The sequence below is a fragment of the Manis javanica genome, chromosome 17 (assembly GCF_040802235.1).
Source record: "Manis javanica isolate MJ-LG chromosome 17, MJ_LKY, whole genome shotgun sequence".
Classification (NCBI taxonomy): Eukaryota; Metazoa; Chordata; class Mammalia; order Pholidota; family Manidae; genus Manis; species Manis javanica.
Window position 1 is genome coordinate 2,071,535 of NC_133172.1, and position 14,962 is coordinate 2,086,496.

The 14,962-nt window shown below is 51.2% G+C and overlaps 1 protein-coding gene across 1 annotated transcript; it reads right to left on the reverse strand.

Annotated features, from left to right (window-relative positions):
• Positions 1–207: 207 nt before the first annotated feature.
• LOC108383762 (zinc finger and SCAN domain-containing protein 5B) lies at positions 208–4,897 on the reverse strand. Its single transcript, XM_073226333.1, has 5 exons — positions 4,511–4,897; positions 2,157–2,363; positions 1,120–1,246; positions 978–1,061; positions 208–803 (listed from the first exon to the last, which is right to left on the reverse strand). The coding sequence occupies exons 1-5, from the start codon at positions 4,895–4,897 to the stop codon at positions 208–210; spliced, it is 1,401 nt and encodes a 466-aa protein (XP_073082434.1).
• Positions 4,898–14,962: the final 10,065 nt, after the last annotated feature.

The following is a 14,962-nucleotide window of genomic DNA, read 5'->3' on the forward strand; positions in this document are numbered from 1 at the left end:
CGCACTGGCTGGAAGAACAGCGACCTGAGTCAGACTGAAAGGCAAACCGGCAGGGAAGGGAACCGCTGAAGGCCCCTCACAAGGAAGCTTCTGGGAACCCCGCTGGTCCCGGAACCTCACCAGAGCTTCGATGCCAGACTGGACCAGACTGGACGGTACCGGGCCGCGAGGCACCGCCGTTGCCTTCTGGGGCGGGGGCCCTGGAAGTCATTGCCCGGCCGTTTTGCAGTGCGCCCTTTGGTGGCGTTTGAAGGTGCCCAGCTGCCGGAAGGAGCGGCCGCAGGGGCCGCACGCGTAGGGCCGCTCCCCGGAGTGGGTGCGGAGGTGCACGTGCAGGTTCCCCTTGTGGCTGAAGGCCCTCGCGCAGGTGTCACAGCGGAAGGGCCTCTCGTGGGTGTGGGTCCTGCCGTGCGTGCGCAGCGTGGAGTCGTGGGCGAACCGCCGTGGGCAGAGTGCGCATGCGAAGGGCCTCTCGCCGGTGTGGGTGCGCTGGTGCACGCGGAGGTCCGAGGGCTGGAGGAAGCCCTTGTGGCAGAGCCTGCAGGCGAAGGGCCTCTCCCCGGTGTGTGTCTTCTGGTGCATGCTGAGCTGAGAGCAGTACCGAAACCCTTTGCCGCACTCCCCGCACTGGAACCGGGCCGAACCGGACCCAGGTTGTCCCCGGATTCCCACTCTGTCCAAACGTGTGGCTCCTTCCTGAGTCCCGTGGGAACTGGGGGCGGAGTCCGGTCGTCTCCTCTGGGAGCTTCTGGGGCGCTCGTGAGACTCTCCCGGGCTCCCGCCTGGGGCCAGATCTTCTGTCCCTGAGATGCAGGGGGAGGTGGGCAGCCACACTTCAGAACCAGCAACTTCCTGGGGGTTCCTCCCACCCTCTGCCCTCCCAGACGAAAAGAGGGGATTCAACACCTAACATTTAATGAAGTGCATTTCCAACCGCCAGGCTCATTAGAGCGGAGAACTCCATCAGCAGACCTCACGGTTGGATGGCTGGACTCCGGAAGAGGAGGCGATGGAGAAGGTGTCGCACCTGAGCACCAGCTCCCGCCCAGGAGGTGGTGATGCTGGACACCCGGCGTGGGAAGGGCCACTCACTCCTGAGTTCCCAGCGCTCATACTCACCGGGGCCCTTCTGAAGCTGGGGCTCTTCCCTGCCTTCCATCAGCTCCCTCTCCAAGGTCTGCTGGGGTCTCGGGCCCCCCAGGCCTCCCTTTGCAGGCATGGTCTCTGGCAGGAGAACTTCCTGTCCCTGGTATCAGACAGCCAAGTGGAGCTGTGACCGCCTGTCTTCCCGGGCCTGGCAAGCCCTGTCTCTTCTTTCCCATCTCCCTGATCTGAGACACTGACTTCCTGACAACATAGGGTGGTGGGTATGCCCGGACTTGTGTTGGGCGACCCCGTCACCCCGATAACCGCCTGACTCCCCAGTCTGTGGTCAGTCTGTCCCCACCACACCTTTCAATCAAGCCCCTACATTACAGTTTCTCCTCTTAATTCTCCAGGCACACCTCTCCAGGTCACCCATCATCCCCTGCCCCTAACTCTGGAAGCACAGTGACTCGAGGTCCAGTCTCCCCGAGCAGTGCTGTGGATAATGCAGCTGGATGATTCTGTGGTGGGGGCGTCCACGGGAGGCAGGGTGATAGCAGCTGGGCCCTGCTCACCAGAGGCCAACAGCACCTGCCCCCAGCCCCCAGGCTGACAACCAGAAAGGTCTCCGGACATTTGCGGATGGCTTTGGGGAGGCCAAAGGGCTCCTTTCATTTAAGGAATTGACAATATTCCGAAAACTGCTCCTTTGGCCATTACCATTTCATGGAGTGCCTTTTGAGGAAATTGGCAGAGGAAAAACTAGCTTTCAGTTAGTTCATCGACCTGCGGCAAGCTGACCTGGCATCGTTTCTTTGAGCCCCTCTCCCTCTCCCTACTCTTACTGCTGAAAGCCTTAATGGCGGAGGGACAAAGGTTGATGGGCCTTCATTCCCCACACTGGCTCAGAAATGCCTCGGGATTTACTGCCCCCACGGGCATCCCCAGAGTGAGCTGGTCCAGGTCTGTCCTGTGCCACACATCCCAGTCATTCCGGCCACGCTGCCTGTGGCTGCCTCCTGCACCTTCTCCTGCCTCTGCCCAGCGGTCCAGGTGGGCGTCCCACTCACCTGCCCCCTTGACATCTCATTGATTCCTGGCAGAGTCCGTGGCTCTCGGCCGACCCCCTGGCTGCGCTCTGGGTGCATGTTGCTCACTGAGGGCTGGGGCTTCTGGGACAAGTCCATCACGTTGTCTGCGTCACTGTCCTCAGCTTCGGCCATCTGAACATCTGAATTTCGCAGAAGAAATCTCTGTCCTTGTATGGTGACTATGGTCTGGGGAATGCGGGGGAATAAAACAAGGTCAGCCTGGCTGTGGGACCAGGAATGGAGCTCTCCTGCTCTGTGTGCAGCCCGCCGTCACACCCGCGCTTTGCTGGTGTTGCCCGTTGGAAATAGCGGCCATCGTGGCCCAGTGCTCCCAGGGGCTGAGGTGGAATCGACCCTCGCCCTTGCTTTGTTCCCACGGAAGTCATACCTACTCCACTGGTCTTACCCGGGAGCCACTATGACCTTCTGGGACATTTGGCAATGACCAGAGATCTTGCTTTTGTCCTTGTTTTGTGATTTTCACAACTGGGGAGGTAGCCACTGACATGGGTGGGTGGAGCCCAGGGCTGCTGCTGGACACCCTGAGATGCGACGCACAGGACGGCCCCAGAGCAGAGAAGGACCCGGCGCCAGGCGGCACCACTGCCGATCTGGGAGGAGCTGAAAGCCCACCGCCGGCCCCCTGCGCCCCCCACCCCCAGCAGCAGCAGGGGCGCTGGTTACCATGGCAGCGTGTCCCCTTCACCTCCCTGACCTGTAGCTGCTCTTTTCAAACAGAATGAATCTTAAAAGAGGGTCTCTGGCAATATCAGAAATTACAAAAGCCAGTGGGCTGGCTTCAGATTCCCTTGCCCTTGAGTCTCTGGACTGTCCCCGTGAGCCGGAGGGCAGGGCGACTCCTGAAACCCTTTGCCCAGACTGGGGTGGATGTCCAGCCGCTCTTGGGAGACCTGCTCACGGGTGAATCCTGTCCGTGCACCAGTTTCCTCACGTTATTGAAAGCGTCGTGTTAATTATGTGTAAAGCGCCAGGAAGCACGGTTGGCCACAAGGGCCACTTAGTTGTGCGTTTGACTACGGTGCTGGCTCTGCCTTCACATGCTCCCTGCCTTCATCTCAGAGCTCTCTGTTCTCTTATTCCCTCTTTTCTCCATCTTACCCAGACCTCACACGTTAGGGCACTTGGCCTCCTCCCCCTAGACACACTTTCCTAGCAGGAGTCCAACGCTGTGTCCCATTGCTTGGCGACTTCCAAGTCTTCAAATCTCCCATTGGGATGTTCAAAGGTGGGGGTCGGCAGCCTGCTCTTTTTTTTAAATGGCCCTCCAACCAGAAATGGTATTTGCCCTTTTTTATGAAACAACTCGAAGAATGTGATAGAGCTCATGTGACCGCATGACCCCCCCAAAAGCCAGAGTATTCACTATGGACGCCTTTACAGAAAACGCTGGCCGCCCCTTGGCCACTTGGCTTTCCTCAAATGGAAGTCCTCTGTCTGCTCTTCCCCCATGACGGTCACAGAACGTCAAGCTTCTTGCAGTCCTCATCCACAGTTCTTATCCTCAGAAGACCACCGAGTGAATTTCTGAGATGGTCACAGCCCTTCTCAACAGGGCTCCAAGAAAGAAGTAAGTCATCCCACCCAGCTCCCACTTACAGGGCCACCTGTTCTTGGGAACACGAGAAAACAGTCACTTGGACTTAATTTAATTCTCTCTCCGATCCCTTTTCTGTGAAAGGCTGGAGCAGGAGACACCGACTTCCTCAACATCCTTTCTGTCACCTACCCATAAACAGGTGTGCACGCGTCCCCAGTCTCGCCTCTCCTCCCCACTTCCAAACGAGAGGCGCTTGGAAACCATTTTCAATGGCCGCAGAGGCAGCCTTCAATCCCATGACCCCATTTTCTTCAGCCTTCACAGGGGACAGAGGCCCGTCTGTTGGATCTTCAACCACTTCACCTCGACTGATTAATCAGGATAATGTGGCGTGCTGAAAATTCTCAATACATACCTCCCATCCATGTCTTGTGCGACATAACGTGGTTGAAGAGCCGATGGCTGGCTTTGCCTAATGTACGACATAGACTAGGGTTTCCCAGCCTTGGCACAGTCAGCACTTGGAGCTGATGGCTCTGTGCTGGGCCCGTCCTGTGCATGCTAACATGTTTAGCAGCGTCTCTGGCCTCCATCCACCAGATGCCATAGCAGCCGCGTCTCCTCCCCCTGTGACAGCCAGCAATGCCCTTAGAGTTCTCCTGGGGGACATACTCTCTCCCATTTGAGAACCAATGACCTACACCCTCCCATTCCAACCCCACCTTGCAGCCCCACACCTGCTCTCCCTGCACGCCAGCACCAAGCTCCGACTCACCCACTTCTTGGGGCTCTTGGGGTCGCTTCTCAGCATGGCCTCCAGGTCTCTGCAGCTCTCCACCCCACTCTCGCTGACCAGGGCCTGGAGCTCCAGCGGCATGGAGATCATGAACTGCTCCATCACCAGCTTGTCCAGAATCTGCTCCTTGGTGTGCAGGTCTGGCCGCAGCCACAGGTGGCAGAGTTCCCAGAGCCTCCTCAGGTCGCTGACAGGGTCCGACTCCTGCGAGCCGGTGAATGCTCTGAAGCTGACGTGCCAGGTCTCAGAGTCACCGTCTTGCCTACCAGGGGGGGCTCCTGGGGCCAGTACAGACTGGGGCAGCTCCGATTTAGGGCCGTCTCGGGGTATCCCTTGACCCGATGAAGGTGTCAGGTCCCTGGTCATATTTACTGGAGACATTTCCAAAGCGGCTCTGAGCAAGCTCTTCAAGACCCCTGTCTAGTTGAGACCTAGCTAATGGGATTTGCTCTGGTCTCCTCACAGCAGTCACTGTTCAGAAGTCTGCAGGAAAAAATACAACAGTTTGATTTCTTACCTCTCCCTTCCCTCCTTCTAAATCCCTCACCTCAACCGCAGACACCGTCCCCCATCGGTCCTGTACTTAATACCGTGGATATTAATCCATATAATAATTCTTCCAACATCCACCTGTGCCGTAAAAGTTGGTTTAAATGTTCAAATGGCCCCCTGGATCCTGAGCTCTTAATGTGGAAAGGTGGGGTTCTCATCTGTAAATTGGGACGAAATTGTTCTTTATTGTAAGTTGAATGATAACTATGTGTGAAGCCCCTAAACTCGATTTTAGCCATAATGTCAGCTTGTATATCTTCCCACTAAAACGAGATGCCAGGCAAAAACTGTGTTAGTCACGATTCTGCAGAAAAATACAGAATATTTACACCCTGAGAATTGCATGTGATGTAGTAATGTTGGGGGAATGTGATGGTTCCCCAACACTGTTCCTTAGTAAGGCCGGGTTAGTTATTCGTTCCAGGGAAGGGAGGGCACAAAAGAATCCCAAGAGAATCAGACTCCTAAAGACGTATTTTATGGTGGTGGAAAAATACGCGTCACGTGACACTCACCACCTTAACTCTCTGAAGTGTACACTTTCGCGCATGAAGTTCTGGGACGCGCCCACCCCCTGCGGGAAGGCCCCTCCCCACCGAGCGGGCATTCCCCCGTCCCCCGTCCGCCCCCAGCCCCCACCCGTGACCGGCCACTGATCTCCATCCAGCCCTGCGGATTACAAGCACTTAATCCCATCCTAGAAAATGGATTTAAAATCCAAAGCTCTTTGAAAATTTCAGCAAGATTTAAGATTGAAAAGCTTTTAGGAGTCCTAGCTTCCAAAGGAAGGGGTGGGGGGCCTTAGGAAGATCGCCGGCTGTCAGCTTTACTCCAAGTACAGCAGCTGCGGAAAAAAACGCGACCCTGCCCCGCCCTGCTCGGCTGTGGCGTCAGCCCCAAAGTCTGGGGAGAGGAGAGAGAATTGGGAGGGAGGAGGCCGGGCCGGCCCAGGAGCGGGCATTCCCAGGGCTTCCTGCGCCCGGGATGTAGAAAAGCTCCTGGAAGACTGTGTGTAAAAGCCTGAGCGTGTGAGGAGAGAGCCCCAGAGTCTGGGGGTTAAACGTGGGAAACTGGGAGAAGGAGGGATCCGGTTGGAAATTTGTAATCACTTTGGGTTCCCTTCACACTGAATCAAAAGTGCAGAGCCTCAGAAGCAGACCAAAAGCAGGCACACCGTTCAGGGTCCAAACCCCGGGGTAGCCAGCACAGGCCCCGCGCGGAGCAGCGTGGGCTCTGGCCATGGCCCGGCTCACCTGGGGTGTTATCAGGTCCCTCATTAAGGGTTTGATTTTACCCCGTTGGATAGCAAAGAAACAGTGTTGCTTTTTAAGCAATAGTATGACATGGTTAGAAATCTCAGGAAACCCACATTTCTTACAGAAGAATTCAAAGGTAACGTATTTGCCTAAAATCTGTAACCATCTAAAATGGAATAACTTTTCATATTTCAGATTGCTTGGGGAAGCTTGCTTCAGGGCAGAGTTGTTATAATTCCATGCTTTTGGTTTTTATCAGCTGTGGTGCCCTGAGCAAAACCATCAGCTCTCAGGGGGCAATAAGCCTCTGTAATACGGGGCAATACAACCTACCTCTCCAATTGTTTGAGAAGAAAGTAAGAGGACGCTGGTGACATGCCTGGCACATTGTTGTCTGTCTGTAGTGATGGATCCTCAGAGCTGTGGCTCACCAGGGTGATGTCTGCACCCACTCCCCCTGCCCCCCAGGACCCTTGGCAATGTCTGGACACATTTCTGGAAGTCACAACCCCAGGCGTGGGGGAGGTGGGAACGATGCTCCCAAACCTCCTGCTGTGTACAGGCCACTGCCCATCCCCAAAACACAGCAAAACATTGCCTGGCCAAAAAAACATCAATAATGCCAAGGTTGAGAAACCCTGGTGTGAAATACACAGAATTTTAAAAGTAATAAAAGATGAATCACACAAAAAAGAGAAAAGTACATATAAGCCACCACTAGTGTGTTAACATTATTCCAATTTCATGGATGAGTTCAATAATGACTCAAAGTCAATAACAGGGTACCAGGCAAAACCGCTGCTCTCACTGGGTCTCGGAGCAGATACTTGGTGAACACAAGCCCAAATCTTCCAACCTCATCCATCCCAATTTCCAAGCCCACAACATGAACATCCCCACCAGTAACTTACCTCCTGGCCTGGGACTGGCTCTCACTCTGAATCTTGGCCTGAAACATCTGGATTTATGCAGGAGCCGGAGAAACCCCACCCTTCCTGTAATCTCATCAGCCCATTGATTGGTTTAGGGGCAGGAAATGCTCAATTTTAGGTGGTCCTCATGGATTCCATTTCCACTGAAACTCCACCAAGAGAAAAAGTAATGTGTTAAACAAGTCGACACTGGACACCATGTGGGTTTTCCTGGTCTAGGGAGCTATTTATCATATGTCCAAAGTATTGAAAGAAATTGGGGGATACATATCCACAACTATGAACCAGTTTGGGTCACCCACTCTTTTATTTTAATGTAGATGTAGTTATTTAATAAAAACGCTTGCTTAATAAAAACGATTTATTTAAAATAAGCTGACAAGGGAAAGTATGAGAAGAACATATTTCTAGATAGACATTTAGAAAACCAGAGGTTGTACACAAGTAGAGAAAAAGAATCATGTCATATTGAAAGGGCAAGCTCCCAGATTCTATTTCAGCCAATCGGGACCTGGATCCTATTTCACCCAATCAGAGCTTAGTCCCTCTCTCCCCTCCAGTCAGCAAGAACACCCACCACCCCTGGACCCTGCAAACTGACCAAAGCCACGACTCATCCCTCCTCCCAACTACCCCCAGGCCCAGCCAATCAGCCAGAGCCACGGCCATCACCCCCCTCAAACCGCCCTGGAAACCCATAAAACCTTTGTTCTGGAGAAAACGCGCTCTCTTTCTCTGGCACCCGGCCGCTGTGTTGGCCCGGGCGTGAGACTGAGCCCGGGCTAGCTTGAATAAAGGCTCTTTGCTTTTGCATCCGTGTTGGCTCCTTGGTGGTCTCCTTGGGATTCGCGACTTTGGGCACAACAATATCAATTTGGCAAGCCATACTTTTCCAAAAGGCTAAAGGCACCAATATCTTAACAATTAGAGACGAAGTTTCTTGTTCTCCTGAAGTAGATCTGATAAATCCTGAAGATTTATTATGGTGGATTTGTGTGTTGGTGCGAATCATTGAATCAATATTCAGTTTCAATCGTGGGTTGGGTCTGATTGGATTACAATTTTGGATGTTCTGTGGTGTCAATCAAATCATAAATCCATTCAAGCAGTGACCTATTTGTTTCAGGCTCAGAGTAAACTCTTTTGTTTAATATTTCAGCTGAACTGGAGGGCTGTCGGCGTTAGACTTAGATCCATGGGGAATGGTAGGTGAGCCTTTTGGCCCTGCAGACCTCAGACCCCTGAGTAGCAGGGTGGGATTATTTGCCATCTCACGGAAGGGATTTTAAAGACTGAAAGACTGTCAGAAAAGTGTCTGAGCCAAGGCAGTTTTGCCCCAAAGTAGTGATGATTATTTTCTGATGATTTCTGATATTTTTCCCTCTTTACAACTGAGTTTCTGACGAGGTGGAGTGAATGATGGTGAAGCCACAACTTAACTGACATCTGCCTGAAGCCACTGTCTTTCTTCCTGGCGCGTCCAAATAACTCCACCCTGAAAATCCATCTCATTCTTGTTTCTAGCCTCCAAGCTATTTTTTAGACTTTACAGCAGTTTTAGGTTCACAGCACTACTGCTTTCTTTATTTTGATTTGAGATCTGCTGTAAACACTCCACTGAACTAAAAATCTCTAACTTAGGTGGGTCTAAGAAACTGAGCTCCTGTTTTGCGTCCACATAAACCATTCACACGCCCTTGGATTAATGACTGGATCTGGCAGGCACCCACTGTTTGCCCTGACCATTATTTTAATTGTAGGACTGGATGCCTATACTTCATTATTTCCATTAAATGGAGATACTGGTCTGTTTGCTTTTCTTTCTCACCCACAATGTCTTGTCTCTTTGCTCGGAACATCTGAATAAGGTCTATTATTTAATTAATTGTATTCTGCCATGATCACCTTCCTGGTTTTGATCATTTTACTAGGGTTCTGGTGGATGTAACCATTAGGGGAAACTCAGTGCAGGGCTCATGGGATCCCTGCAGGAACTCTGCAACTTCTATGTGGGTCTAGAATGATTTCAAAATTAAGATCTGAAATGGAACAGAGAGGACATCTCATCTCCCCTGAGAAGCGGGCTCTGAAAGAATGACCAAACCAGAAGCTATCAATGTGCATCATTGATGCTCTTCTTAAAAATGGTTGTTTTAAAAATATTTTATTTCTGTTGAGGTATAATTGACAAAATCATATATATTTCAAGTATGCATGAAAGTATTACCACACAATCAAGTTAATCAGCACATCCATCAACTTTCATAATTACCTTTTTTTTGGGGGTGGGGGGTAGGGTGAGAACACATCCCATCTACTCTCTTAGCAAACTTCAGGTCTACGACACAGCGTTGTTAACAGTATGCTGCACATTAGGTCCCAGAACTTCCCATCTTATAACTGGACGTTTGTGCCCTTGGACCAGCATCTCCCCATTTCTCCCCAACCCCAGCCCCCCGTGGCCACCCCTCAGCTCTTCTTGTCTGAGTTCAGCTTTGTTTTCCTAATTCCACACACAAGTGATCCGTACAGTGTTTGTCTTTCTCTGCCTGCCTTAGCACAGTGCCCTCCAGGCCCAGCCCTTTGTGCATCCAAATGTCGCAAGGGTTCCTTCTCTTTTAAGGCTGAATAATATTCCACTGTGTACATAAACCACATTTGCTTTACCCCTTTCATCTGTGAACGGGAGAGTGGCTGTCCTGAATCGGGCTGCAGTGAACCTGGGAGAGTAAAAATCCCTTCAAGGTTCTGAGTTCACCTGGATCAATACAAGGAGGCGGGGGTGGCAGGACAGCTCAGTAGTTTCTGTGTTGCATGTCCTGGAGGTTGCCCACAGCGTCTGCACCGTGCTGGCTCCTGGCCCTGTTCCGGTGGCTCCAAGTTATCTCTGTGCCCGGCGACCACCTTACCAGCCCCAGCCTGACCATTCTGATCCCGAGCCTGTTGTTCAAGGACTTTTCCAAAGCTCAGTGTAGGCGTCCCACAGCCTGGCAAGCTTAGCATGGGCGGGACAGAGCCCCACCTTCCCCCAGGCTGGTCTTCCCCAGCCTGTCCCGGCTTGTTCAACAACTCTAGGTACCTGTGCTCCGGCCACATACACCGGGCGTCACCCATGGCTCACCTTCGCCCTCCTGCCCCGAGTCCGCCAGCAGAAGCGAGTTAGAACTAACCCCTCATCCCCACATGTCGTCTCCTCCTTACTTCTGACCTGCAGATTTGGAGGGAGCGAGACTAAATGCTGTATTTTAAAATACTGAATAATGTATCAATCCCACACCACCTCACTGTCACCGCATTCTAATCTCTCGAGGGGCAATGCCACAGCTCCCGAGGGGCCCCCGTGGCCCTCTTGCCCCTGAATGCTCTGCCCCACGCCCAACACCGTGGGCTGACACCAGCCACACATGTGGCCTGCGCGCATAGAAATCTCCCTCTGGCTCTGGAGGTGAGGGTCCGAACCCTTCCTCGTGGCCTCAAGGCCCCTGGGGTCGGCCCCTGCACCGCATCTCGCCGGACTCCGCCCCTGCCGTGCCCTCTCCTCTCCAGCCAGCTTCAGGTGCGGGCAGGCCAAGCATGCTTCCACTCGGGGATTCTGCCGTCCGGGTGTCCCGCCCACACGCCGGCACTCCTGGTCCTCACTTCAATCAAACCTCAACAAGGATCAGCTCTTCCGAGAAGCCTGCTCTGTCTTGCTGTGTCAGCCAACACCCCCATCTCTACAGCCCCCCTGAGCGGTCTCTCAGCCCGTTTTGGGCGTGGGGCCCCCTGGGCATTGCAGGAGGCTGAGCGCGTCCTGGCCTCTGCCCCCGGATGCCTGGAGCACCCCGGTCATGACAGTCAAACGTGACTGCAGACACTGCCCAGTGTCCCCCAGGGGGCACACCTGCCCCGGGTGGGAACCTTCCCAAGTCTGCTCTGCTCTTGTCCATATTACTCACCACCACCCACGTCACACGTTTATGTGCTGGTTTCCCTGTGGGTGTCCGCCGGTCTCCAGCGCAGCCCCCAGGCCCGGGGCTTTGCTGCCTTACCGCACAGGCGCTCAGAGCTGCGCCAGGGGCCCCAGGCGGCGCCGGCGATGCAACGCTCCGCGTTATAAACATATAAACAGATCACTATTTGCAGATGACATGATATTGTACATAAAAAACCCTAAAGACTCCACTCCAAAACTACTAGAACTAACATCGGAATTCAGCAAAGTTGCACATACAGAAATCTGTGGCTTTCCTATACACCAACAATGAAGTAACAGAAAGGGAAATCAGGAAAACAATTCCATTCACAATAGCATCAAAAAAGAATAAAATACCTAGGAATAAACCTAACCAAGGAAGTGAAAGACCTATACTCTGAAAACTACAAGACACTCTAAAGAGAAATTAAAGAGGTCACTAACAAATGGAAACTCATCCCATGCTCCTGGCTAGGAAGAATTGATATCGTCAAAATGGCCATCCTGCCCAAAACAATATACAGATTCGATGCAATCCCTATCAAATTACCAACAGCATTCTTCAACGAACTGGAACAAATAGTTCAAAAATTCATATGGAACCACCAAAGAGCCCGAATAGCCAAAGCAATCCTGAGAAGGAAGCATAAAGTGGTGGGGATCTCACTCTCCAACTTCAAGCCCTACTACAAAGCCACAGTAATCAAGACAATTTGGTACTGGCACAAGAACAGAGCCACTGACCAATGGAACAGAATAGAGACTCCAGACATTAACCCAAACATATATGGCCAATTAATATACGATAAAGGAGCCATGGACATACAATGGCGAAATGACAGTCTCTTCAACAGATGGTGCTGGCAAAACTGGACAGCTACATGTAGGAGAATGAAACTGGATCACTGTCTAACCCCATACACAAAAGTAAACTCCAAATGGATCAAAGACCTGAATGTAAGTCATGAAACCATAAAACTCTTAGAAAAAACATAGGCAAAAATCTCATGGACATAAACATGAGTGACTTCTTCATGAACATATCTCCCCGGGCAAGGGAAACAAAGGCAAAAATGAACAAGTGGGACTATATCAAGCTAAAAAGCTTCTGTACAGCAAAGGACACCATCAACAGAACAAAAAGGTACCCTACAGTATGGGAGAATATATTCATAAATGACAGATCCGATAAAGGGTTGACATCCAAAATATATAAAGAGCTCACACACCTCAACAAACAAAAAGCAAATAATCCAATTAAAAAATGGGCAGAGGAGCTGAATAGGCAGTTCTCCAAAGAAGAAATTCAGATGGACAACAGACACATGAAAAGATGCTCCACACCGCTAATCATCAGAGAAATGCAAATTAAAACCACAATGAGATATCACCTCACACCAGTAAGGATCGCCATCATCGAAAAGACAAACAACAACAAATGTTGGCGAGGTTGTGGAGAACAGGGGAACCCTCCTGCACTGCTGGTGGGAATGGAAATTAGTTCAACCATTGTGGAAAGCAGTATGGAGGTTCCTCAGAATGCTCAAAATAGAAATACCATTTGATCCAGGAATTCCACTTCTAGAAATTTACCCTAAGAATGCAGCACTCCAGTTTGAAAAAGACAGATGCACAGATGCACCCCTATGTTTATCGCTGCAATATTTACAATAGCCAAGATATGGAAGCAACCCAAGTGTCCATCAGTAGATGAATGGATAAAGAAGATGTGGTACATATACACAATGGAATATTATTCAGCCATAAGAAAAAAACAGATCCTACCATTCGCAACAACATGGATGGAGCTGGAGGGTATTATGCTCAGTGAAATAAGCCAGCAGAGAAAGACAAGTACCAAATGATTTCACTCATATGTGGAGTATAAGAACAAAGGAAAACTGAAGGAACAGAACAGCAGCAGAAGCACAGAACCCAAGAATGGACTAACAGTTACCAAAGGGAAAGGGACTGGGGAGGACAGGTGGGAAGGGAAGGATAAGGGCGGGAAAAAAAAAAGGAGGCATTACGATTAGCATGTATGGGGGGGCATGGGGAGGGCTGTGCAACACAGAGAAGACAAGTAGTGATTCTACAGCATCTTATTACACTGATGGACAGTGACTGTGAAGGGGTATGTGGGGGGGGGACTTGGTGAATGGGGGAGCCTAGTAAATATAATGTTCTTCATGTAATTGTAGATTAATGATACCTATATATATATATAAATAGAGAGACTAGGTAGAGAAATGATAGATAAGAGATAGACGGATAGACAGACAGATGGATAGACAGCCTGAAGGACAGACGGAGACGATGCGCACATACACAGGCGACATGCCAGGTTTTGTGCTATTCACGGTCCTTCCGTCTTCCAGCCAGTCCGTGAGCTCACACCGCAGGGAGCGCACACTCCCTTGGCGGGGATGCGTATTTGCCCAACCCAGATCTGCAGGTTTGCACTATTTCCCTTTGCTCAGTCTCCCCCACCAGCACTGCCACCCGAAGCCTTACAGCCTCCTGGGGAGGGGACGTGTCTGCGAGGTTTTTGAGTGTTCTCTTTCTTTTAGGTATTTTTGACATTCGCCCTTTTTGAGTGTGTGTAGATTTTGCTGTTTGACCTTAAGAACTCTACCAGTCAGAGAGGACTTTCGTCTTTAATCTTATGAAACTTTGTTATTTCTTCCAGCATTCCCTCCTCTCCATTTTTACCTTCCCCTCTTTTGGGGATCCAAAGCCTGTCACTTCCCACTGACCCCACCTTCTTGCCTCTGGGAGACTCTGCAATATTTTCTGCCACCTTTCTAAGGTATTTTTCTGCTGTGTCTTCTACCATATGCCCCACCTAGTGTGTTCTTTATTTTTTTATATTTTCTTAACTTCAATAGCACGTTTTTCTTATTTCATCTTGCTACCTTCTTTCATGTACTATGCTTATTTATATTTCCCAGATGATGGTTCGATACCCCTGTGTGTGAAGGTGTTGTAGTCCAGCTTTTTATATTCTTTGCTGATTTTTTGAACTAGTTCAGTCCTTATTAGGCTAGTGAGTTAATGTCCCTTAGGATAGGAATTCTCAGTCCACATAATTTTGGTCCAGGTGGGTGTTTGGCAATGTTTAGAGACAACTGTGGCTGTCACCTACAGAAAGGGTGCTCCTGGCATCTAGTGGGGGAGCCCGGGGAGGCCACTCAGCGCCCTAAAACAGGACAGCCTCAGCCCAAAGCAGGACCCCATCCAAACTCAGTGGTGCCAGGGCTGAGAAACCCCACGCTGGGGGAATGGGCTGGGCATCAAGCCAAGCCGAGTCTATGCTCACTGCCTGCCCTCATGGAGAGCAGGGCGCTGAATTCAGTCACCAGTCCCTTTTGTATAATCCTACCAAGTAGAGCTTTGGATCAGGGCCCCCAACCTACGCCCCATGCAGGCTGGCATTGAAAGGGGGCACTTCCTGACCCTGACACCCTCACCTGTCCTAGAACCACCCAGAACAGGAGAACAAACCAAACGGTGCTGCTTTGCCATCCTCAGGGTTTGGCTGGCTGGCTCTAGGGTGGGGCTGAGGACTGGGTTGTCACAGCTCTGCCCGTGACAGGGAGATAGGGACTGTCCTTCAGCCTTAGAAGAAAATCCCATTGCCACACTCTGAACCTCGACAACATCATGCTAAGTAAACCCGAGAGGGCCGATGCCCTGACTGGACACGGAAGGCGGGTGGTGGGCCGGGAGTGGGGGA